Below are 24497 nucleotides of genomic sequence, written 5' to 3'. Positions count from 1 at the left end.
AACGCAAGTTGATTTTATAAAACGCAATAACCGATTACAGTGCCTCTATCGTCAGCTACCATAAACTAATTTCATTTTGTATTGAATCTAAAAAATAGAGTGCGTAGTAATAAAAGTTTTAACCTGTTGGTTGATATTGAAGTCAGAAAGTGTATACATCCAAGAATTCTATGTCTAACTAAAAAATCATCTTACAAATATCAAAAATATTGTATTAAAAATCAAAGTGTAGTGTTTAATAAAAACTGATTCAAAATGGTACCAATGCCTAAAAAACGTGCAAATCCAAATATATTAGTGACAGGTTTGTTATATTTATTAATTTTATAAATGAAAATGACCTAGTTTTTAGTGAAGCATGCATGTGTGTTTTGTTGTAATTTATTTGCGTTTTGATTTTGATTATCACAGGTACACCTGGTGTTGGTAAATCTACGTTATGTCGTACATTGGCTACAGAAACTGGATTAAATTGGTTGGATGTGTCGAAATTAGCTAAAGAACAAAATTTTTTGGAGGAGTTTGATGAGGAATATAAGTGTCCCGTTTTGGATGAAGAACGGGTACATGTTTTATTTATATTTTTATTTTCTTCAATGATTTGTTCATATTTTTGAGTTAAAATGACATCGAAATCGTGAAATAGCTATAAATCGAGATTTAAATGAAAAACTATTTTGTGGTTAAGTTGTCTGATGTGTGTATTTGTGTGTATTGTCTGTAGTGAAAATTGGTAAAATAACAGCTTTTCCGTTAAAATTTTCTGTTATATGTTGATTTTGAATTTAATACACGAAGAATCATGAAAAGTGTCTTTGGTTCAGTAATATTAAACGTCAATATCAGCGAATATTGAAATAATTATGTTATTTCCTGAAAGATTCTTTTGGTGTCAATTTTGCCAACAATCAGTTCTCAAGCCTACTTGATCGATGATAAAAAACCATTAAAAACCGCTATACAAACAATAGAAAATTATCAAAAAACCCACTAGTGCTTCTGTAGTCTTGGAAAGGTTTTCGTAAACGTTGATACGTAGTTTATTCAAATCGAAAAGTGTTTAGAATCATCAATAAAATAATTATTATAGTGAAACGGCAATTCCACGAATAGTTGGAAAAATTTTTTTTAATGCCCAATTAAATATTTGCTTAAAATATTATATAAATTTGATGCTTCAAGGTAATCCTTTTAATCTACGGAGGCTCAATGTTAAATTTGACAAAATTGCTATCAGAAAACAAAAAGTACGTTGTACTAGAAGATAACAAGCCAAGAAACAGCGTTTTTTTGTTTACGGCTTATCAATGGCTAACTTAACTGAAAATATTCTCAAAAGTAAAAAAAACGGTTTTCTTGAAATTAAAAAAAAAATTGACATCCAATGCAAAGAAATTAAATGGGAAAGTTTTAGATCTCAAAAAAACCTATTGATTGACGTCTAGTAAGTCCAATTTGGATGCGTAGGTACCGAGAAAACTTGAAAAATGAGCGAAAATTGTTTTTACATTGTTCATAACTGCTTTTTTTTCGATTTAAAGTTAATATTTGGTGAAGTTATGAGTAATATTTTCAGAAATCTTTAGTTTTTTTGGCAAAAATTTTTTTTAGAAATATCGCTCTTTTTCGAAAAGAAACACTTTACGTATAAAATTTCCTCTTGATCGAAGGTATATGATAGAGCAATTTTTGGGTGTTTAATCTCTTCGTCTAGACTTCTTCCATCATGATATTTTAGCAACAAGTTAAATGTTTCAATTCTAATATCTAAATCGGGCATCGAAAAAAGTGCATTTTAAGGGATGCAAAAACACTCAAATTTATCGAAATCATAGCCGTTTCACGAAAGATAGCAATTGCCAATTTTTTTAAAATGCAAAGTAAGTATTTATTTGTAACGAGTGCAAGTTTCAGAGTTTTACTTTTTTCTGCGAAAAAACCATAAATTAAAAAATTTTATCTCCTGTTAAAGTATCATGATCGAAGTCTAGACGAAGAGATTAAGTATCGAAAAATCGCTATATCATGATCCTTACGAAAAGTGTTTCTTTTCGAAAAAATAGAATTTTTTATATATTTTACAAATTTTTTTGCTCGAAAACTGGAGGGTTTTGAGAAAAATGTCTAAGAATATTTTTTGTTGCTTCTGACCTGAACTATATGATTAAATTCTGAAGCGATTCGGTCAATATTACTGATTTGTTAAAAAAAAAAAAAATTGTTTAAACATAATCTTACCGGGTTACCCACCGGCAACCTGCACTTTTACTTTCTGGAGCATGTTTTAAGCGGGATCCTGCAAAAATTTTCTTTGCAAAATTTAATCATGATCAATGACGGATTTTTCCGAGTCTATATGCATAATCCTGGCATATAAAAACGTTGTAACTTGAACATTCTTCAACTGATTTTGATAACGTGTAGCATTTTTTGCTCGCGATAGAATGCACTTTGATAATAACTGTAAGAAAGTAATTGTTTTTGAGGATTTGTTACATAAAAAAACGCCAAACTGTAAAAAAATGGTTAAATCTTACAGAACTTTTATAAAATGTCCTAATTTTTTTGTAGAAAGTATAGATAAAAATATTTATTCCGAAAGCTTAATGTTTCTAGTTTTCAAAACCGTTAAGCAATCGAAAATTGGCTAAAAAATTGACGGAGTTATAATTTTTTAAGTGCGCGGAGTATACGAAAAACAATTTTTCCACAATAACTTGAAAATTTGGGGTTTTTAATCAATTTTAAAACACATTTTCATGATGTGTTCATCAAGACCTACACCGTGTGCCAGATCGCACAAAAAGTGCTTCCAATTTTTTTTAAGCACATGGTTATTTAGAGATTGGAGATGGCTAAATTCGAAAACTATCATGCCTTTACTTTAACTCTGTGATAGAAATATTTAGACGTTCTATGGATTGATCATGCGTCTAATGGGATCGAATTAGTTCGGTTCTGCGAGGTTTTTGCCCTTGCATTAACCTCTTGATTGCGTTCACCCTTCAATGCACGAATTGTTCATGCTTCTAATGGGGTCGAGTTAGCACGGGTATACGGATTTTGGACCTTGATTCACAGATTGGCCATGGTTTGTTTTAATGGAATCTTTAGCACGAGTCTGTGAGTTTTTTTCCTCTTGCGTTAAATCTCTGTTAAATTTCGATTAATTGTTTTACCATAAAAACAATTTTCAAGTTTTTCACCTATATATTGCCCCCATTTTTTATAAGATCTGGAAAAGTGAAACAATTTGAAAAAGTGTCTTACCAATTTGACCTCGAATTAACAAAATTCGTGTTGAGAGGTATTTTTTAGTCATAGTTGTTCCGGGTTATGTCGTCCGAACTCGATTCTTTAATATTCCAGTTTGTCTTTTGACGGCCGAGATTTCAATTTTCTTCGGAGAAAGATGATTCTTTGTGAGTCATTAAATTAGCTCCTAGTGATATTTCTCTCAGAAAATAATTATTACTAAGAGATAAAATGTACATGTTGTTTATAACGATGATCGCATATAAGGACCGCAATTGTAGGTCCCTTAAATGTTATTATACTTGGATTCGACTATAAATGGTTTTTGATTTTCATAAAAAAATTTATTTTTAGCTATTGGATTACATGGAACCGATAATGGCCGACGGTGGAAATATCGTCGATTATCACAGCAGTGAATTCTTCCCAGAACGTTGGTTCGATGTCGTTTTTGTTTTACGCACAAATAACACAGTGCTCTACGATCGTTTGGCAAGCCGTGGATATTCTGGGAAAAAATTGGAAGACAACATATCCTGTGAAATATTCCAAACAGCTTTAGAGGAAGCCACTTCATCATACTCACCGGATATTGTTGTTGACATGGAGAGCAACACTCAACAACAGTTGGAGGATAATGCAATCTGTATTATCGGTTGGGTACATTGGTGGCGATTAAATAATAACGATTGATCTAACGACTTATCCCTCCGATATTTTTATTAAAAAATTAATGTAACATAACTTTAATATTTCATGTTTTTTATTTTTGCGTCAAAAACAAAACAGATTCATTTTTTTCATTTGGTTTTAAAAAACATTTTTTTTTTTTTTGGAAAAGTCAAATATATCAAAAGTGTTTATAAAATATACAAGAAGGTGAAAAATTTCAAACAGCTGTATTTCCAAGAGAAATCATCGAATTTGGAAACTCAAAAGCTCATTTGAAAACTTGTACTTTCTAGTTTTGGAATCAATTGCTCAAAAAATTTTATCAAACCCTTGCCGCTTTGTAAGAAGGGTTATAAGGGTGAAAAATGTTATCCCTAAATTTTAAATAAAATTTAGAAGCGTACCAAAATTTTAAAAATTAATTTACAATAAATTAATACCACTCGAAGGATTGTTTATTTTTCTTGAAAAGAGCTATAAAAATTTCCCGTATGGGAATTTTGGATCAAGATATTCTCTTTCTAATCAAAATTGACACTTCTGGATTTAAAACTCTGTCTCATCTGAAATAATCATCGCACTGGAATTTTTTTTCATACCATTCGAAAATTTAAACTGCTTTCATTTAAGCTCTTTTATATTGTTTCTTAAAAATTTTTGCCATTCTTTTCGTTTTGTCACCTGGCCGCCAATTTATAAAAAAACATTATCTAAAATTTTATCATCCTCAATAGAAAACTTGTACTTCCTAGTTTCTGAGCAATAGAAATTTTTATCACCCCCTGCTGTTTTGAACTGAGGATTGAAATGGTGAGAAATTCGAGTATCGTGGTATTATTTCGAGTATCGTAGTAATTATTTCAATAACTGTCTTCCAACTTGGTTTTTAATCTGTAAATTTTCCACTTCACAAAGTTTTACTTTTTAAATCGATCAATTGCATTTCTATAGATCCAGTATCAACTCCAAATGGCTCAATGTGGAGTTATTATGAATGCTAGAGAAATGTAGCCTAATCCTCGTTAATCAATTCACGACGATTATTAAATTTTTTTTTTCTTTTTTTAATAAAATAAATAATCCAAAGAGCCGCATGTGGCTCGCAAGCCGCAGGTTGCCGACCAGTGCCCTAGAAAGTAAAAAAAAAAAAAAAAAAAAACGGTGTTGAAATTAAGCAGAGGATAAAAATGTCACGAGGCACAACTTTTAAATTTCTGTTGCAAGATTATTGGTTGTCTACTGTGCGAGTTCTATTGAAGTATCATTCCCTAGTACGTGAAGACTCTAATAAAATTAATATTTTATAAACAATTTTTATGTATTTAACTTTTTCTTTTGTATTTAAATAAAAATATAAACCAGGCTTTGATTGCTTGGCTACAAAAAAAAAAAAAAAAACAAACCATATTCTCAGTGGCGAACGAAGATGCATATTACAGGTACATGTGTACACTCAAAACCGGTTATAACGACATTAAAATGACCTAAAATTATGATCGTTATATCCGGATAGTCATTAAAAGATAAATGATACATTTATCTCGGTTACCTTCTGAAATAAATGAAAAAATGGAAATTGGTTGTTAAAAAAGTGTGTATTTGTTTATTTATTTTAAAAATTAGTTCTGGCGTTGTGACCTTATTTTCATTTTATTTTAGTAAAAATAAAATCGAACTATTTACGTCTCATGTATCGTTTGCATATCTTTGCTCGCCCCTGCTGATAATCTACAAAATCTGATCTCCAACATTAATTTATTTTTATTAATTATTATAAGTTAGTTTTTAATATCGACCCAAAACCGATAATTCTCTAGATTAAAATATTGTTGGCCTAAATTTTATATGCTTTTGTTCGAAATTTGTATTAATTTTTTTCTGTGTCATTTCGGACTGTTTCAATCAAAAGTAATTTACTTTTTATTTATAGGCAATTTTATTACAGATATGATATACAAATTACATAATGATCAAAATTAAATCTAAATATTATTTCTTTAGCCTGTTTTTTCCTTCGTTTTTAGACCGTGAGTCTATTTTTCGTCATTTCGACGATAAGCTTTAAAATGAGGGGTAAATCATGGAATTTGAAAAATTAATAAAGGAAGATTTCGCGTGGGCAGGAAAAACCAGGCTAGAAACAAAATATAAAATAATTTAATCTAGTTGTTTTTCACTAAAATCATTAAAATAAATTTTGAGGATATACTAAATTCTTCCTTTATAATAAATTTTTACAGAATTATCTCAAGAAAATTTTTGTTATTGTCTTCTTTTTACATCGCTTATTGAATGTCAAAGTTCTCAGTAATGACCAATTTTTCAGTGAATCCGTAAAATTTTCATTCCAAGACGCCTCTGACGTTTAGGTCGAAGTCATAAGAGGCCCCTATACAGTCAAAATCAGTTTTAGCGACATTGAAGAGACCAAAAACTTTGGTCGTTTTAAGCGATATATACATTTTTATAATGAAGTGAAAGTATTTGTCACTATAACCGATATATGAACTAATAAGGTCTTGTCTAACTAAGAAAGTATGGAAATGTAATAAATATATGGATGATCTTTTGTTGGTCGTTATAGCCGATATGTCGGCTTATAATTCCGATTATATTACGATATAGCTCTCTGTTGTTATATCCGATACATTCATATATTTGATTATATCATAGAAATAATACCATAGAGCTGCTACGTCGCCGCCCAAACGGTTGATCGCAGTAGAGAGACACAGATAAAGTAGAAGCGTATAGTTGTACAGATCAAAAATATAGATAATGAACTGAGGGTTACTATTCAGCTGTATAGTAAAAACGGGCAAGAAACTATGAGAGAGATAAAGCGAATATGCGGCCAGTAGTTGTGTCTTTCTAGAATTCTACAGGCCTATAGAAAAGAGACAGGTGTGGCCGCACTGTCGCTTTATCTCTTTCTACAAAGCTAGAGATCATTTTTGTGCGGACATTGCTCAGTTATTCTTATCTTTGAAACAAATAAAGTAGGCACTTATAGCTGACTTCGTTTCTCTTATACGCCTAAAATTTCTGTCTCTTTCTACCCCTTTCATTACGATAAAAAATTCGCTTATTGCATTTCCTGTGTTTATACAGCTTTATGGTATTATCTCTATGGTGTACATAGGGATTTGAATGGGACTTTTCATTTTCGTTCAACGGATTTTGACTGTAATTATTATGTATACGAATTTCGAAATCCTGAACATTCTTCAATCATTTGCGTCGATATTAATGACTAATTTAAAAAAAAAATTGTTTTGTTGTTAATTACTATAAGTGTTTAAAAAATTCATATAATGAAAAACATTTCATAAAAGTTTGCTATATTTTAAGTTTTTCACTTTTCTCATTATAATAATTATTATAAAGCACGAGCTTTTTTGTATTAAAAACGATAAATTAAATGATATACAGGGTTTTTATTGATTATAAAGGATGTTCTATTTTCGATGTTATTTTTAAATATTTCGCGATTTTGTTCTAGAATGTGTTATAGATAAATTAAACACTCCGGTCCTGGTTAACAAAAATGACAGACATATTCTATCGCTGATCAATTCTATCGATGAACATATTCTATCATGTAAATATTCTATCGCATGTTTTATTTAGGGTGTCATTTTTAGTTTTTTAATTAAACAACTTTTTCATTATCACAATTTTTCATAAAATTTCGACACATTTCCACTTTTATCTTTTGAATGGCTATCTATGATTTTTAGTTTTAGATCATCTATGGTTTAAGCATCATTTGCGCACATCTTCCCCTTAAAGTATCTTCAAAAAAATCAATAGGCGTTAAATCGCAAGATCTAGACCAGGAATGGGGAACCAAGGGCACGCGACACAATATTTTGGGCACGAAACCCATCAAAAACTTTACTAGACAGCATTATACTACGAACGAACGCGAGTGATCTTACTACCGCGCGCTCGTTTGTTATTGTAGTTACATCGTCGTGGACTACAATTGACATTTTGAAAAGAACCACAAACCCGTTAGTCAAAAAAACGAGACAGAACAAAAGGAATTAATTGCAAGTGCAATGAAAGACAGAAATAAACATTCGACGTTTATGATTAAATATATTGACAAAAATTGCCATGCGAACGCGGCAAGTTACTCGGCTGCAACTGTCATTACTGGGCATAGTAAACCTTTTCAAGAGAGTAGATTTTTGATGGAATCCTGGTTAGCATGCGCGCCATCACTTTTTGTTGATTTCGATAATAAAGATTAGATAATTCAGCGCATCAAAGATTCGCCTCTCGAAACCAAAGACTTTATATACATAGAGAACGCCACGTCTGCTTCACGAGGAATTATTCAAGTGTCGAACCATATTTCGCCATTTCCGTTAACCAGAATGCTATTACTTGCTACATGTCAAAATACAGGACATTCTATTATAAAACCCAAAAATGGCGGCATATTTAAAAAATAACATAAAAAATGAAACATCCTTTTCTTAAAATTTATTTTAAATATTATTCAAATTTTCGACGTATATTTAATAGTCTGGGGTTGGCGTTAAATTGTCGTTGCCTACGAGGGAATAAAATCATTCTCATTTAGGCTAAGATTTTTCCATCACTAGCCACTACTCGATGAACCAGAAGAATAAATTTAACGTTGGTAGACATCAATTCAAATATTCAAATTTTAGCCTAACAGATTTTCTCCACTAAACGAGGCTTAAACCTCTAAATTCTTTCCTATAGCTCCGATTGACCTGAAAATTAAGCTTTGTCCACCCTCTAGATCAAAAGTTATATAGTGTTTAGTGGTGCTTTTGCAATATATCAAAAAATGTGTATCCAAAATTGCTAATACTTTTTGAGCATGTTTTCAATACCAAAATAAAGTAAATTAGAATGTGGCAAGCTTTAATTTTAGTTTTCGTGGTAAATTCATCAGTTTTTGTGCTGAATAAAACATAAAAAAAGGTACGAGAAACTTTCATTATAATTCCGTTAATTTTCGCGCAAATTAGTTGAAACATTTTTCATTTTCAAGGTTTTTTAAAGCACTTTAAAAATTGTATATTTTCAAAAAACGTAAATTTTTTCAGTTACTTAATGTTAAATACTTCGAATTTCAATCGCCAATAACTCGGAAAGTATTGTTTTTTCGAAAAATACTTGTATGACACTTATTGCTTAAATTTTATCGCTCTGTCGATTCCCGTTGCTATTTTCACCATATATTTTTCTATCCCCTAAAAGGAATGGTTAGCACCCCCTGGGCAAAAGCACTACTAGGCACCATATAACTTTTGACCTAGAGGATGAACAAAGCTTTATCCCCTTAATAAATTTTCATCGAAATCGGTGCTATATGTCAAAATTTAGGGCTTTTTTTGTCCTCGTTTATTGGAGTAAATTATTCTGAATATACGCCGGGTGAAAAAATTCGTAACACAAATTAGGGACTCGAAATTACGAGAGAAATCTTTGTTTTTTTAAAGGTACAAAATTTTATGAGCTATAAAAATACGAACTTAATAATCTAAAATTTTAAACAAGCAAATTTTTATAGGCACAACGCTATGTTCAATAATCGTATTAATTGTTTTTTATTTGGAAAAATTTGCCTTGATTCGGGAGAAAAATCGGACCCGTTTGAAACTTTATGAGTAATAACTGCTGAAAACAGGACTACGGATAAGTAATAATAGTGACGGCCTACTTACAAAGGGGATTTAAGAGTATTCTAAATTAGGAGAAATAATAAAAATATTTTTTAAGGGCCTCCTCGTCCGTCATAATAACGCGTCCACAGTATTTTCCAAAAAGTTTAAGCCTATTTTTTCATAATTTGAAGATAAAATGCATAAAATTGGAAATTTTTTATAAAATAAATTTGGGAAAAAAGCATAAAAATAAATATTTTTTATACGTATTTTGGGAAAACTGAAAAATTCAGTATCATTTAACAAAATAAAATTTTGGATATTTTTTCATAATATAATTGTTTTATTCTCTTTAAATTTTTTGTAATTATAAATGTAAATGTATATAAATATATTAATTATAATTAATGTATTATTATTAAAATCCATAAATATTTATTATATATATTATATATGTTATTTAATAACAAGTGTTTTTTATTTAATGATGATTTTAATTGACTTAATATAAAGGATGGGCCTTTGGTGGGTTGTCAAATTTACTGCCCTCTTACCGTAGATATACTGAAACTCTTACTGTAGATATTGCATGTTTTGTATTGCACTGAGAAAAACAAATTCCCTTTCAAAAAAAGTATCTTTTAAGGTAGTACGAGATCCAAGACAATTTTAGATTTAGGGTTGAAATTATTTGTATCTTATTTTCAACTTTGATGATGAATTTTGTTATAACTTCATGAATGTAGACGAAAAATAAAAATTCAATTTTTCGATATCTGCCTGGTTTTCAAAATATTGAAAGTTAAGTAATTAAACAAAATTTTCAATTGTCGATATTGTGAAAATTACCCCAGATACCGCAAAATTGTAGTCTTACTTTTCTTCTCATATTGACAGCCCCCCCCCTCCTCCTAAATTTTCAGAATTGATTTAGACTTCATTTAGTCCAACTTCATATAAAAATGAATCTGCTGAAGTTTTTATACCATGTATATATGAAATATGTATACATAGTATATTAAGTTTAGTCCCAAGTTTGTAACGCTTAAAAATAATGATGCTAGGAAAAAAATTTTGTCATAGGTGTTCATAAAATCACCTAATTAGTCCATTTCCGGTTGTCCGTCCGTCCGTCCGTCCGTCCGTCCGTCTGTGGACACGATAACTCAAAAACGAAAAAAGATATCGAGCTGAAATTTTTACAGCGTACTCAGGACGTAAAAAGTGAGGTCAAGTTCGTAAATGAGCATCATAGGTCAAAAGGGTCTTGGGTCCGAAGGACCCATCTTGTAAACCGTTTGAGATAGAAAAAAAGTTTAAATGTAAAAAATGTTCCTTATCAAATACTTATTAAACAACTTTTGTTCGTAAACAATTTTTTCGTAAACATCACTGTTTACCCGTGAGGGCGCCAATTAGGCGGAAATTTTATAATATGTACTATGTACAGTTTCGTTTAAGTAAGATTCCAATGTTTTTTTTTCAGTGTTTTAGTAGTGTGAATAGCCCTAGTTTTATTGAGTCCCGAATATCGGGATTACTGTATATCATATTTAACGGATTTTTCGCCCCACATTTTTGCCGCTCCGGGCGCTTGTCCAACTCACCCCTCCTGGATCGGGAGTTGCAACTCCGCCAACTGCCGATAATAATTCTTACTAATTAAAACAGGAAGTGGACCAGTTTTGAGTAGTTCCAATTTAGACTACCAGGTTACTTACCATTTATCAATATACTTTTTATCAAGGATGTACGAGCACCAAGACACTTTTTAATAAAAAAAAGTGAAAACAAACAATTGACTGAGTTAATTGTTGAAATACCATGCATAGTCAGTGTTGATTTCTTTATCACATTACACATAAAAACATGTGACACATACATTACTGATATTCAAGTATTCAAATATACTGATATCAACCTGGTAGTCTAAATTGGAACTACTCAAAACTGGTCCACTTCCTGTTTTAATTAGTACGAATTATTATCGGCAGTTGGCGGAGTTGCAACTCCCGATCCAGGAGAGGTGAGTTGGACAAGCGCCCGGAGCGGCAAAAATGTGGGGCGGAAAATCCGTTAAATATGATATACAGTAATCCCGATATTCGGGACTCAATAAAACTAGGGCTATTCACACTACTAAAACACTGTAAAAAAAAAACATTGGAATCTTACTTAAACGAAACTGTACATATAATACATATACCCTGTATACAGGGTGCTTTTTTAAGTTGGAATATGCTTGAAACTCGAAAAATAACTTTTATCGATAAACCAAGTTTCAAGCGAAAAATATTGGGTATGTAGTCGCACATTTTATTACGCTGACATTATATTTGATCGAGGTGTTCAACCTCAATGAAAAGCTCTCTACTCCATAACTGGTAATCGATAGGTAAACAATTTAAATTAGAAAATTATTTTTGATTAAAAAAGTAACATTTTTTTGTTCGAAACATTTTTTCGCAAACCGTGCAGTTAAGACAAAAACGGACTGAAAAGTTTTACCCAAAATTGATTTTTTAGATCAAAATTGTTATTGCGTATAATTTTTTCTGCAAAATTTAATTACACTTCGAAAAAAACTTTCCAATAAAAGTGGTTCGTTTTTCTATAAAGACCATGTTAGTTCAAATTTAAGAAACAAACGCACAAAATGCTAGATTTTTAGTATCAAAAAATGTTTGCGTATTAATAAAGAACAACTTTCTAATTTAAAGCGTTCATCTAATATTTTTAGTTATGAATCAGAGAGCGGATTTAATTGAACCTGGAAACTTAAATCGAATTCGATGCCGATATAAGATGTGCCCGTTTTAATATTTTACTTTTGAAGCATTTTGCTCAATTTAATTTATTTATCGAGTTTCAAGCATATGGTAACCTAAAAAAACACTCTGTATATGATATCAGTGTAAAGGTCGACAAATATTATTTTTCCCGGAGCGGCTAAATAGCTAGATCGGACCCTGCTCCTAGTTATCAATAAAGGAGGGAAATATGAAGTTCTGCTGTTTAAGAGATTGTTTTTGAAAATTTCGTTAAAAACTGGATAAAATAGAATAAAATATTATCCTGTACCAATTGCTTTTCTAAAGTGTCATTGGAAATACACTTTTCAAAAATAAAAAAGAGAGCATAAAAAATGAATTATAATTTCCATCGATACATTGGGGCTTTACCAACCCTAATTTGAGAGTAAATAGGTGAGCTTGAAGATGTGGTTCTATGTGGCTCTTTGACTGAATTCAGAAAACAATGTATTTCGCGGTTTTTAACAATGAAATGAAATCATGAATAGTCTTTGTTTATTACGAGAGCAATTTATCGACATAGATGTATTAAAAGTTGCCTATCCATAAATGTATATAGTATTTTTTACAAAAAAATCATCAGAATAAAAAAAAGTAAGTTTGTATAACTTTAGTTGCGATAATATTGATTCTTTACTATATGACGTTTAATTAAGAAATTATCTATTTTTCTATTGTAGTGAAATGTACACAAATAATTGTGTGCATGTTCACCCCCTTGCACCCTCCTGTTGTTAAACAAAATACACAGAAATAGATTAAGAATTTATTAAGTCACCGTTGGAATAAAAACTTAAGGCTTGTGGATTGCTGTTTTGACTTCCTAGCTTTTTAAGGCACCCTTTGTTCGATTTCCAAATGAAAGGGCCTATTTATTTATGACGTTGTTGTTAAACTCTACTATTTTCCTGTAAACATTGCGGCATGCATATGTCACTTAGTCTTGTGTCTCCCACCGTTGACCGATTCCACGTTTTGACACGTTGTTACGTGCTAAATGTACGTTCAATGCTACTATTACAGTAAGCCTAGCCGACCGAAGTGCTATATAGTAAATCGCATTTTTGGGAGGAAGCCCGACTTTGTGGTTATGGTTATTTAAATTTGCAAAGGGGAAAAGCGGACTTCTTTTGCGTTGTCGTGTGGGGGCCCTACCTAAACATTTCTTTTTCAATTATTCCTTTTTTTCCCCTTTCTAAAAATTTGTTGTTAAAAATGATTTTATTGGTAATTTTTGTACCCTATTATATGAAATATATCAGAGTATATTAAGTTTAATCCCGTTTGTAACGCTTAGAAATATTGATGATACAAACAAAATTTTGATATAGGTATTCATAAAATTAATCTTATTAATCCATATTCATTAGTCAATCCGTTAACACGATAACTCAAAAACGAAAAAGTATATCGAGCTTAATTTTTTTTATATCGTGTTTCGGACTAAAAGGAGCGAGTTCAAGTTCGGTAATTGACAACATGGGTCCATTGGGTGTTGCAAACCGCAAGAGGAAGAAAAAAAATTTTAATGTAAAAACTGTTTCTTATAAAGAAGTAAAAAGCTTTTGTTTGAAACATTTTTTCGTAACTAATCTAGTTTTCCCGTGAGAGTCCAAATTAAGGAAAAAATTTAGTTCCCTTTTTCTCAATAATCTGAAATTTTGAAGATTTTTGTAAATCTCCAGAGGTGGGGGGGGGGCAGAAGGTAACATTTATAAATTCACACTTCTATTTTCTATCTAGAAATAGTTTCAAAAGTTTTCAAAGAACTCGAATTTGTAGAAATATTTTCAAAATTAAATGAATTAAAACCATATCAAGATATTTTTTAAAAACTTCGAAAATCAATTTTCTTTGCACTTTGGATACTAATATGTTTTAAACGCTTACAGTCATTTATTAAATAAAAGAAACCATTTTTGTAGATCAATTAATTTTCTACAAAAATATGTGTTGAGATTTGCTGTACGTTCAATTAATAGTAAGATTTGAAGTTTTTCATATGGGATTGAGGTAAAAATGGAAAACTCTTTGATGAGGAGGACTTTCCTAGATATATTAAGAGGTCGTATGTGGAGATAATTGTCTAGAGGTGCAAAACAATCAATTTTTCGGTGTCGGAAGAAAAAAAAAATTCGATTGCTTTGATCCACCCTAATGTAAATGCAGATACTCCTCCCTGAGTGTAATCCTGGTGGTGACCATGAGTCATTTTGTAAAGGATTGTAAATATTTAACTTCTGTAGTAAATATTTATGGTTGAACATCTTATAGTCTATATACGGAGGTTGGAAATATAAAAATTTTTCATTTTTATATGAATTGCCATTTTTGAACATCCTACGCAACTCACAAACAATGTGCTCCAAAATAATTGCATTACATTTTTTTATCAGAAACGACTGCTTAAGGTTATGCGAGCACTACTACCATCATATATAAGGATAAAAATATTATTTTTTGAGTATATCGTTAATCAATCGTGGATACACAATGAAGCCAATTATAGCTCTTTCCCAAAAAGTTGCATTGAAGTGTGTGTACATGTAGTTCTATGAAATATAGTCATCAAGGGCGTCACCAGCCGATGATAAAGGGGGAGACAAGCTGCTTTATAGAGAATACGAAAAGTATGAATTGTAGGTACATTCAAGTAAAAATTTTATTGATAAAAAACGAAAAATTTTTTTAATTTTAAAATTAGACTTATTTTTCCATTAATTTAGCTAAAAACAGGCGTGGATCTAGAGTTGAATTTTGGTGGGTCACAGACACAGGAATCTGGAATTATAATGGGAATAGCCGTGGATTTTTTTTTTGTATTTTCGTGTGGGGGCTCTTACCTAAAAATTTATTTTTCTACTATTCCTTTTTCCCCTTTCATCGTATGGGCGCCTTTTTTCTAAAAACTTTATTTTTATTTAGTTTTTATATCCTATATATGAGATATAAAGAGTATATTAAGTTTAATCCAAAGTTTGTAACGCTTAGAAATATTGATGCCACAAACAAAATTTTGATATTCGTTGTGTGCGTAGTCATGGTAGGGACAATAAAATCGATGCCAGCGCTTCCAGTGAAAAATTTTGGCTTTAAAAGGGGCTGTTATTACTAATTTGCAGTTCTTTAAATGTTAATGTTATAGAAATGTCAAATTAAAATTATTGTAAAACACGAATTAATTAAACTTAATGCATTAAAAAATGTGAAAATAAAAAATCAAATTGCACAAATATTATTTTTCAAATGTAAATTATCATAAGTATTTATTTAAATCTGTGAGACAATAATATTAAATTTTCAATGTAAGTCTTAAATGCAATCCATACAATTATATATGCATCCATACAATTCTATAATTAAAGTAGTGTATCGTTACAATGGAAACGAAACTCAGGCACGGAGCGAATAGGTTTTCATAAAATTAACCTAGTTAGTCCATTTCCGTTTGTCTGTCCGTTATCACGATAACTCAAAAACGAAAAGAGATATCGAGCTTAATTTTTTTATATCTTCCTCCGGATCCAAAAAATGATTTTGAACAAAACTTTAAACGTAAAATTGTTTTATATAAAAAAATAAATAACTTTTGTTTAAAACATTTTTCTCGTAAATAACTTTGTTCTTCCGTAAGAGTCTAAATTAGGGTAACAATTTAGTTCCTTTTTTCTCAAAAACTATAAAAGATAGTTGGTTGAAAATTTGTAGATGGCTATTTTATTCTAATTTCATACTAAACTCATCCGATAACTAAAATTTTGAATTCAGTGGAATTTTACTTTTTTAAAGCAAGTTTGTGTTTTGAACCATTTTTGTGAATCTCTAGAGGGGGCAGCTGCCCCTATATGCTCCCCTTGGCGGTGCCTATGGCTTATTCCGACTTATGCCTAATCTGTTACTGAATACATGAAAATAAGTTTCAAACAAAAGTTCTAACTGACGTAATTTCACATATTTTTATTTTCAAGTGCGTTTCTTGCATGAAAACTGCCCAAGATATGGTACCCTCAAGAATGAATACTTCTTTAATTTGTAACTTTGCGAAATCACCATCTATAAACAGTTTTTCCTAAAAAACCCGACAATCGTATGCCGCACTGAAGAAAATGAGATTAAAATTTTATTTATCGAAAACAATAGCCGTTTGGAATTATTTGGAGGATCACTAGCGCTGATGACCTTGGATTATTTTGTCTCCATTCGAGATCAAAATTTAATTAACTGTACAAAACAGTTTCGGTGTTCAAATCCACTTTATGACATTTTTTTAAATCAAACGTTTTAATTTTTTTTTTAATTTCGAAAACAATACACAAAAATGTGTCCAAAAATCACATGATTATTTATATAAAAATAAAAAAACTTTAAAAATATTCTCATAATGATTTGCAGAAAATCATAATTATGGAATATAAAGAGATAATCAAGTGAGGGTATGTATAATTAGTAAATGGTTCAGTAGTTTACTATTGCTAACTTAATTACAACACCTGTATAAACAGTATTGTTTATGTCTAAACATATTACATCTTTTAAAACATTTGATTTAACCTCGACTCTTGAAGTTCAAATATAAGAATAAAGTTATACGGACACTAGAACAATGTAAAGATAAAAATCTGGATATTTATATATTGTCAATCAGTAGTAGACCGATGCCAAAAGAAATTAATCATGCCGAAAACCAGAAAATTCCCTGATAAAAAAGTTGAATTCAATTCGAATTAAAATTTTCGAGTTCATTTCGCTTTGATTTCGAGTTCAAAGGGAATAAAAATTCAAAGCGAAATGAACTCGAAAATTCACATAAAATTTTTTTTTGTTTTTAAAATTACAATTTAGGGGATTGAATTCACATTGGCCCAGTTTATACATATTGAGTAATTTAGTTCATTTTCAAATTTGTTTATGCAACACCAATTACATGTTTGGTGTAATATTTTATAACTTTCTGCATTACCATCTGAGATTGCAAATTTCTAGTACTCTGCTGTCACGTTCAGATGGCACAAAATAGCGTCAAAAATGGCTTTTTTCTGAAATTTTATCATTTTTATTTTATATTCGCAAGAGGAGAAATTTGTTGGGTTTGTAGTAAAGCTTCAATAGTAAACCCCATATTTTTATAGGAGCATTCGCACCAGCCCCCTCGAGTTATAAATATATGTTTACATACATATGGTAAAACAGTTCATTTGATTGTAAATAAAAAATATTTGACTGATTTAAATGAAACTAATACCAAAAGTAGGTTTTAATACTTACTATTAGAATTTTAGCCAAATCCGCACAAATAGTTCAGCCAAAATTTTAAATTTAGTAAATTTTTTTAAATGGCTGCCATTTTATGCCATTTTTTACAACGGAGTAGCATTTTTTATTATCTTTCGATTTCATAATAGGTTACATATCCGTAATCGATTAAAAAATAATGTCTCCTTAACCCATTTTTTTTGAAAAACAGAAACTTTATCATTTTTTGAAAATAATTGTTTGCTGGTTTTATTGACTGGCATTTTGTATACCATGTATATATGAAATATACATAATATATTAGGTTTCGAAGAGAATCATCTTATTAGTCCATTTTCGGTCGTCCGTCCGTCTGTGAACACGATAACTCAAAAACGAAAAAAAATATCAAGCTGAAATTTTTACAGCGCACTCAGGACGTAAAAAGTGAGGTCAAAGAGCAACATAGGTCAATTGGGTCTTGGGTTCGTAGGACCCGTCTTGTAAACCGTTAGAGATAGAACAAAAGTTTAAATATAAAAAATTTTCCTTATCAAAAAATAAAGAACTTTTTTTTAAACATTTTCTTGTAATTATCACTGTTTACTCACGAGGGCACACATTAGATGCAAATTTTATAGTATGTATTAATATGGGATTATCAGTCATGTATGTGTGACATGTATAGGTATATGTGTTATGTGATAGAGTAATCAACACTGTCTATACATGGTATTTCAATAATTAAATCAGTTAATTGTTTGTTTTCACTTAAAAATTTTTAGATTTAACCCCCGCGCTATTGGGGTGAAGAAATCTAAGGCAGGTAAGGTAGTTTTTAAAGTTGCTGATCTCGTATTTATGGAAGAGATTTTTCAATTTTCAGATTTTTTCCCTCTTTTTTAGTTCAAATTAAAAAGTCGTTGAGAATCATCATTTTTTTGCTATTAAATCTTCTTTTAGGTTTTTAAAAAGGTTTTTTTTTCTGTCTTTGATATCGAATCTAGTACCAATATATTACATTGAAATCATAGCTTGTATGTTCCTATTTCTTACTACGAACAACAAACTTGGCGCATGAGCGGTTAATGCAGTGTCATTTCATGCCAATAAATGGTACAAACAATTTAGGGGGTCTAAATTTAAAAATTAACAAAGGGGGGGGGGAATGGAAGTTGTATCAATTTGATCATAAATTCGAGATCAAAGACTATACAAAAACGCTTACATGCCTTAAAATGGTTAAATTTTCAAAAAAATGGTAACTTTTTTAGGGAGTGTAAATGTGGGCTAAAAGAGGACAAAGAGTAACAAATTTAACACTTCGACTGAAATTTCAAGATCAGCAACCCAAAAATTCTCTTATACGGCGGGAGGGGGGTGGATAGTGTAAAAAGGAGTATATTAATAAAAATATCATTAATATCTTTTAAAAGGTATTTATTCTTTACACCTCTTTCCCCAATAGCATGGAGGTTAAAACTCAAAATTTCCGCTTTAAACCATTTATACCTTTTCTAAGAATAGCTTTTTTTAGCCAAAGCAAAAAACCGCCAGTCAATACACCCAGCAAAAAATTATTTTCAAAAAATGATAAATTTTCGGTTTTTCGCAAAAATATGGGTCAAGGAGTCATTTTACGGATATGCAACCTATTATGAAATCGAAAGATAATAAAAAGTGCTATAATTTTAAAAAATTCAACTCCGTAGGACAAAATGTAAATAAATTTAAAATTTTGGCTGAACTATTTGGCGGATTTTTAACTAAAAGTTGTAAGTATTACAACCTACTTTTGGTGATAGTTTCATTAAAATCTGTCAAATATTTTTCAAGCTACAATCAAATGAACTGTTTAATCATATGTATGTATACATAAATCTATAACTTGAGGGAAGGGGACAAAACTTCCCCAAAAAAATATGAGGTGTAGTTTTGAATCTTTACAACAAACCCACCAAATTTGGATATGGACCGAAGTCTTCCCTTGCGAATATAAAATAAAAACAAGTGAAAACAAACAATTGACTGAGTTAATTGTTGAAATACCATGCATAATCAGTGTTGATTTTTTTATCACATGTGACACATGTGACACATACATAACTGATAATCAAGTATAGACGGACGGACGAACGGACGGACAACCGGAAATGGACTAATTAGGTGATTTTATGAACACCTATGACAAAATTTTTTTCCTAGCATCATTATTTTTAAGCGTTACAAACTTGGGACTAAACTTAATATACTATGTATATTTCATATATACATGGTATAATGATAAAATTTCTGAAAAAAAAGCCATTTTTGATGCCATTTTGTTGGTTAGACATTTTGCACCACTCCGGGAATGTAACAAAATTCAAAAAAAAACTTATTTTTATGTGAAAAGTAAAACCCCAAAGTTTTGCTGCCCGAACTTTTAATCTACACATGTCGTAATTTTATTCAAATAATATAATTATCTATTTGTCCTTTACAATGATAAAATGTCGCAGTATATTGTCATTTTAAATCATTTCACAAAAATTTTTCGTTAAATTTTATAAGAAACAAGGGAAAGCAAACAATTGATTGAGGTAATTGTTAAAATACTCTGTATACACAGAGTTGAATATCAGTGCCTGCATTATTTTTATAAATTAAAAAAAACAACCTAGTTATAGCAGTTTGAAGAATTTTCTAAAAAAAATATTTTTGTTTTAGAAATTATTTTGCAAGACTTGTTATTTGAAGCTCCTACTATAATCAATTCCATCTTTTATAGTTTTGGAGAAACTGACATCAAAATTTTGCACCCTTACGGAAAAACAATAATATTTACACGGATAATCAAACATTATTTTAGAATTTTGATAAGTTAAAATATAATTTAAAGTTTTTCAGCTTTTACAATGGCCTTTTTGGAGTTTTTCCGAACATGAAACTGTTAATATCTCGAAAACGAAGAAGTTTAAGAAAAAATCACAAAGCCTTTTTGACGTTAAATAACCCATGGAATCAAGAATAACTTTAACTTGATTCAAAAAAATTTCATTTAACTGTTTCTTTGGAGGGAGGGGGGGAGGGTGTATACAAAACTTGGACCAAAAGGGTTTCTGGCAAGATTCACAATATTAATCTATAAGCTTTTCTAATCAAGAATCAATTGACAAAATGTGGTACTCATATTTTACACACTCAACGATATCCACCGCCTGTTCTAAATTAATAATACTTGATATACATACATACAGTTCAGGTATAAAAATTCAAAAATGAAAAAATATAGTTTGTATGGCAAAAATATATTATTACCATGTAGAATTATTACTTTATAAATTACAGGGTGGTCCCATCATACAAAGAATACTCAAAAAGTACATAAATTTAGTGTTTTACTTTAATAAGTAAATTCTTGGATAACACAGTAAACGTAAAGGCCAAAAGCCCGCAGACCCACACTAACACGATCCAATTAAAGGCATGGACAACCCATAGATCACACGTTATTCCTGTTATTCGCGGGTTGACCATACCTTTAATGGGATCGTGTTAGCACAGTTTTCTGTGTCATCTTCGTTCATCGTGATCTTCGTCAAATTTTAACTGTAGTCTTTTTCAAAAGATTGGAAGTTATTACGACAATATATCTTGTTATTGTTCAAAATTTAATTAAAAAAAAATTATTATTTTATTAATTTTCCACACACTCTAATGCATACACCCCCGGCTAAATAGTTAACAGTCACGTATATTTCGGAAAACGCCATAAATGCTGTGACAATTGTTTCGATCGATTAGGTCAAATATATTATTTACATAAAAAAATTTAAAACATTAAATTACATTTAGTTTCATTGATTTTACTTGTGTCGAGTTAAATGCAACTTGTATATAATGTGTCAGATAGAGAATTCTGGCAGGAAGCGGTCTCCAACATTTCTTAGGAAATACCAGAACGGAACATGATTGGATTTGGATATAATATTCTTATTATAGTAAAATCTAATCGTTTCCTTACATGTTTTATTATTTTACATAAGAAAGAAAGTGTTCCATAGAAAGCTGTAATTAGGTAGCTGGCTACAGCTTTGTGGTGTGATATTTAAAGTACTCGATTTTGAGAAAACATCGGTATTTCTAACCGATGCATTGAAAAATGTCGATGAATAGTCTCGACATATTGCATTCAAGAAAACATCGATGTATTTTCTTAGTGGACACTCCTAGTTATAATTCTTTCAAAAATATTCCTAGCCTATTCTAATAAATTGTAAATTAATGTTTACTTCAAAATACAGGTGTGTTCAATAAGATTTTACCAAGTAGCTGAGAGACAATTTGTTCAAAATGGCAGAAACACATTGTTGAACAAGATGTTAACATTTAAATGTGGAAGACGTGTATTATTTTAAGCAGTAAATTAATATTTTATTTTTAATAGCAACTTGTATTAACATAATTTTTATTTTTATACTATATTAACTGTATACGTATGGTTTGGAGATCTATTTTTTAGCTTCTTCCATTTATGTGAAAAAATTTTTTTGACCATATATTTCACATTTACATGTTAAAATTGTATTGAACAACACATTTTTTTCATATTTTTACCTAAAATCTACTTAACCAAAAGCAGGTAGAAATGTACTTACTTGCAAGTATGTAAGTAGATGTTACATGTTGTTAGTACAGTTTTTTAATAAATTAATAGTAATACTACAATAATTGTAGAACAATTATTGTCCATTCATATATTTTTAGTTTACTTGAAATTTTTGTGAAGTGAGGACGTGCATTCAATAAAAATTTTTAATGTAGGTAAGTAAATTATATTCAGATTTTCAAAATATTTTAATGATTATATTATAATATAATTTTAAATTAAAACAAAAATCTTTTTTACAGATACAATGAAAACGAATGGAAAATAGAATTATGGATCGATAATAAGGTAAATATTTTTCAATTATTAATTTAATTTAGAAAATACCTGAATAATTTTGAATTCTACTTGTGAACAATATGAAAATATTCTTTATATATTCCTTTTTATTTTTAATTATCCGTTTATTCAAAATTAACTGCAAGCAGCTCAACTGAGCGATTGATTTGAACTTGCTTTTACTTGAATGGGATGCCGATAATACCATGAAAATTGTAAAATCGTTTATTAAATAGTTGATTGAGAATTTTATTTTTATACCTAGAATACAATGAAAATCAGTCGCTTTAATACTAAATTTTTTAATGTAACAATATAGTATAGTCATTCTGTTTTGAGCGAAATATTAATTTTCCGTAACCAATATACAGGAAACAGAGACATATAAAAATGGAAATTTTTCTGGAGAATTCAATGCTCTATTTTTATATAAACTGGCATTAGGGGCTCTTGTAGAAATGCAGCCGAAATTGGTAAAACCGGGTTACTTAGTTAAAAAAAAAGGATTTGTTTCAAAAAAAGTTTCGTACAAGTAATTGTTAAATAAATTAATTTAAAAAATATCGTTAAAAATGGGATTTTTAGAAACGTGCGCACCTCTTTGAAAAAAAAAAAAATTATACGAAACTTGGTGAAAATTTAGCTCTAAATAAGTCAAAGAAAAGCTTGCTTTGCGTGCTTTTGAAAATTTGAAAATTATTCAAAATTTTTGGAAAATCGATTTAAAATAAAAGTTTTTTAAAATCCAATTAAATCACATCCTCGTGCGTTTTCATAAATGTTTCTTCGCTTAAAATTTTTTTACTTAGTTGCAGTAACGTATGTGAAATGTCCGTTCTTTTTTTTCAAAAAGTTCGTTTTCTTCTTTTATAAAATTGTTTTAAAGGCCATGCTATAGCTGGGACTTTTCAATTTTTCAAATATAAAACAATACGTTCGACTAGTGTATATAATATATTAGGCTGCGACACAACGTCCTCTTTCTTTAAACAAGTTACGGCGACCTCGCACAGTTATTGCTGAAGTCGGATACGAAATAATTTCAATTTTGTATTCTAAAAAATGCATCGGTGTCTCTGAGTGATGATTTGTCCAGTTTAAAGTTCACTTTTTTTTATTTATTATTTATTTATTTCTTTTTGTTTATATAAATAATTTATTTAACAATTTTTTGACGGCCTGGACTAGATCGATCCGAAATAAATAGTTAAAAAAATTTTGTACGAAATTTTTTTTTTACAAAGCCTATTTTTTCAAACTAAATAAACCGGTTTGCATCAACTTTGGTCGCCATTTTTTATTATAATTCTTTAAGGCCCTTTTACACTAGTGTAATTAAGATTTTTTCCGTCCAAATTATATAAATTAATAACACTGAGCGACTTGGTGAAAATATTAGTTGGCGGTGTAAGTAACATAATACAAAGGGCTTACTTGAACCGTTACAAATGTCTGTTTTAAATTGGTCTATTTAAGTATATTGTTTACTAAACCGCTTAAAATCTAGATAAACCGAAAATTAGAATTTTTCGTCCCATAGCTCAAAAACGAAAAGAGATATTTATAGCGTGTTCCGGAAAGAGTGTTAATACGTAAATAATCAGCATAGTTCAATTGGGTTTTGGATTCGTAGCACCCATCTTGTAAAGCGTTAGAGACAAAACAAAAGTTGAAATATAAAAAGTGTTTCCTATAAAAAAAATAAGCAACTTTTGTTTGAAACATTTTTTCCTAAACATCACTAGTGAGGTCGAAAATTAGGTTAGAAAGACTATCTTTAATTATTTTCTGTTTACTTATTATGGACATTCAAAAGCTCAACCTTGGCCAATTTGTACATTTTAAAGTTATTTTTACAATACCTAACAACTGAGAAGATGCATTTTACAATATTTTTCGAAGACTTACATTTTCACATTTTTTGGACTTAATTAATCGTTATAA

At 29.9% G+C, this 24497-nt stretch overlaps 1 protein-coding gene across 1 annotated transcript; it reads left to right on the top strand.

Annotated features, from left to right (window-relative positions):
• The first annotated feature begins 143 nt into the window (after nt 1-143).
• Nucleotides 144-4000, top strand: LOC123302405 (adenylate kinase isoenzyme 6 homolog). Its single transcript, XM_044885330.1, has 3 exons — nt 144-304; nt 412-563; nt 3610-4000. The coding sequence occupies exons 1-3, from the start codon at nt 256-258 to the stop codon at nt 3946-3948; spliced, it is 540 nt and encodes a 179-aa protein (XP_044741265.1). The 5' UTR covers nt 144-255; the 3' UTR covers nt 3949-4000.
• Nucleotides 4001-24497: the final 20497 nt, after the last annotated feature.

This window comes from Chrysoperla carnea, chromosome X (assembly GCF_905475395.1).
Source record: "Chrysoperla carnea chromosome X, inChrCarn1.1, whole genome shotgun sequence".
Taxonomy (NCBI): domain Eukaryota; kingdom Metazoa; phylum Arthropoda; class Insecta; order Neuroptera; family Chrysopidae; genus Chrysoperla; species Chrysoperla carnea.
Note: the sequence above shows the minus strand (reverse complement) of the source record. Positions and strands in the feature narration are given on the sequence as shown.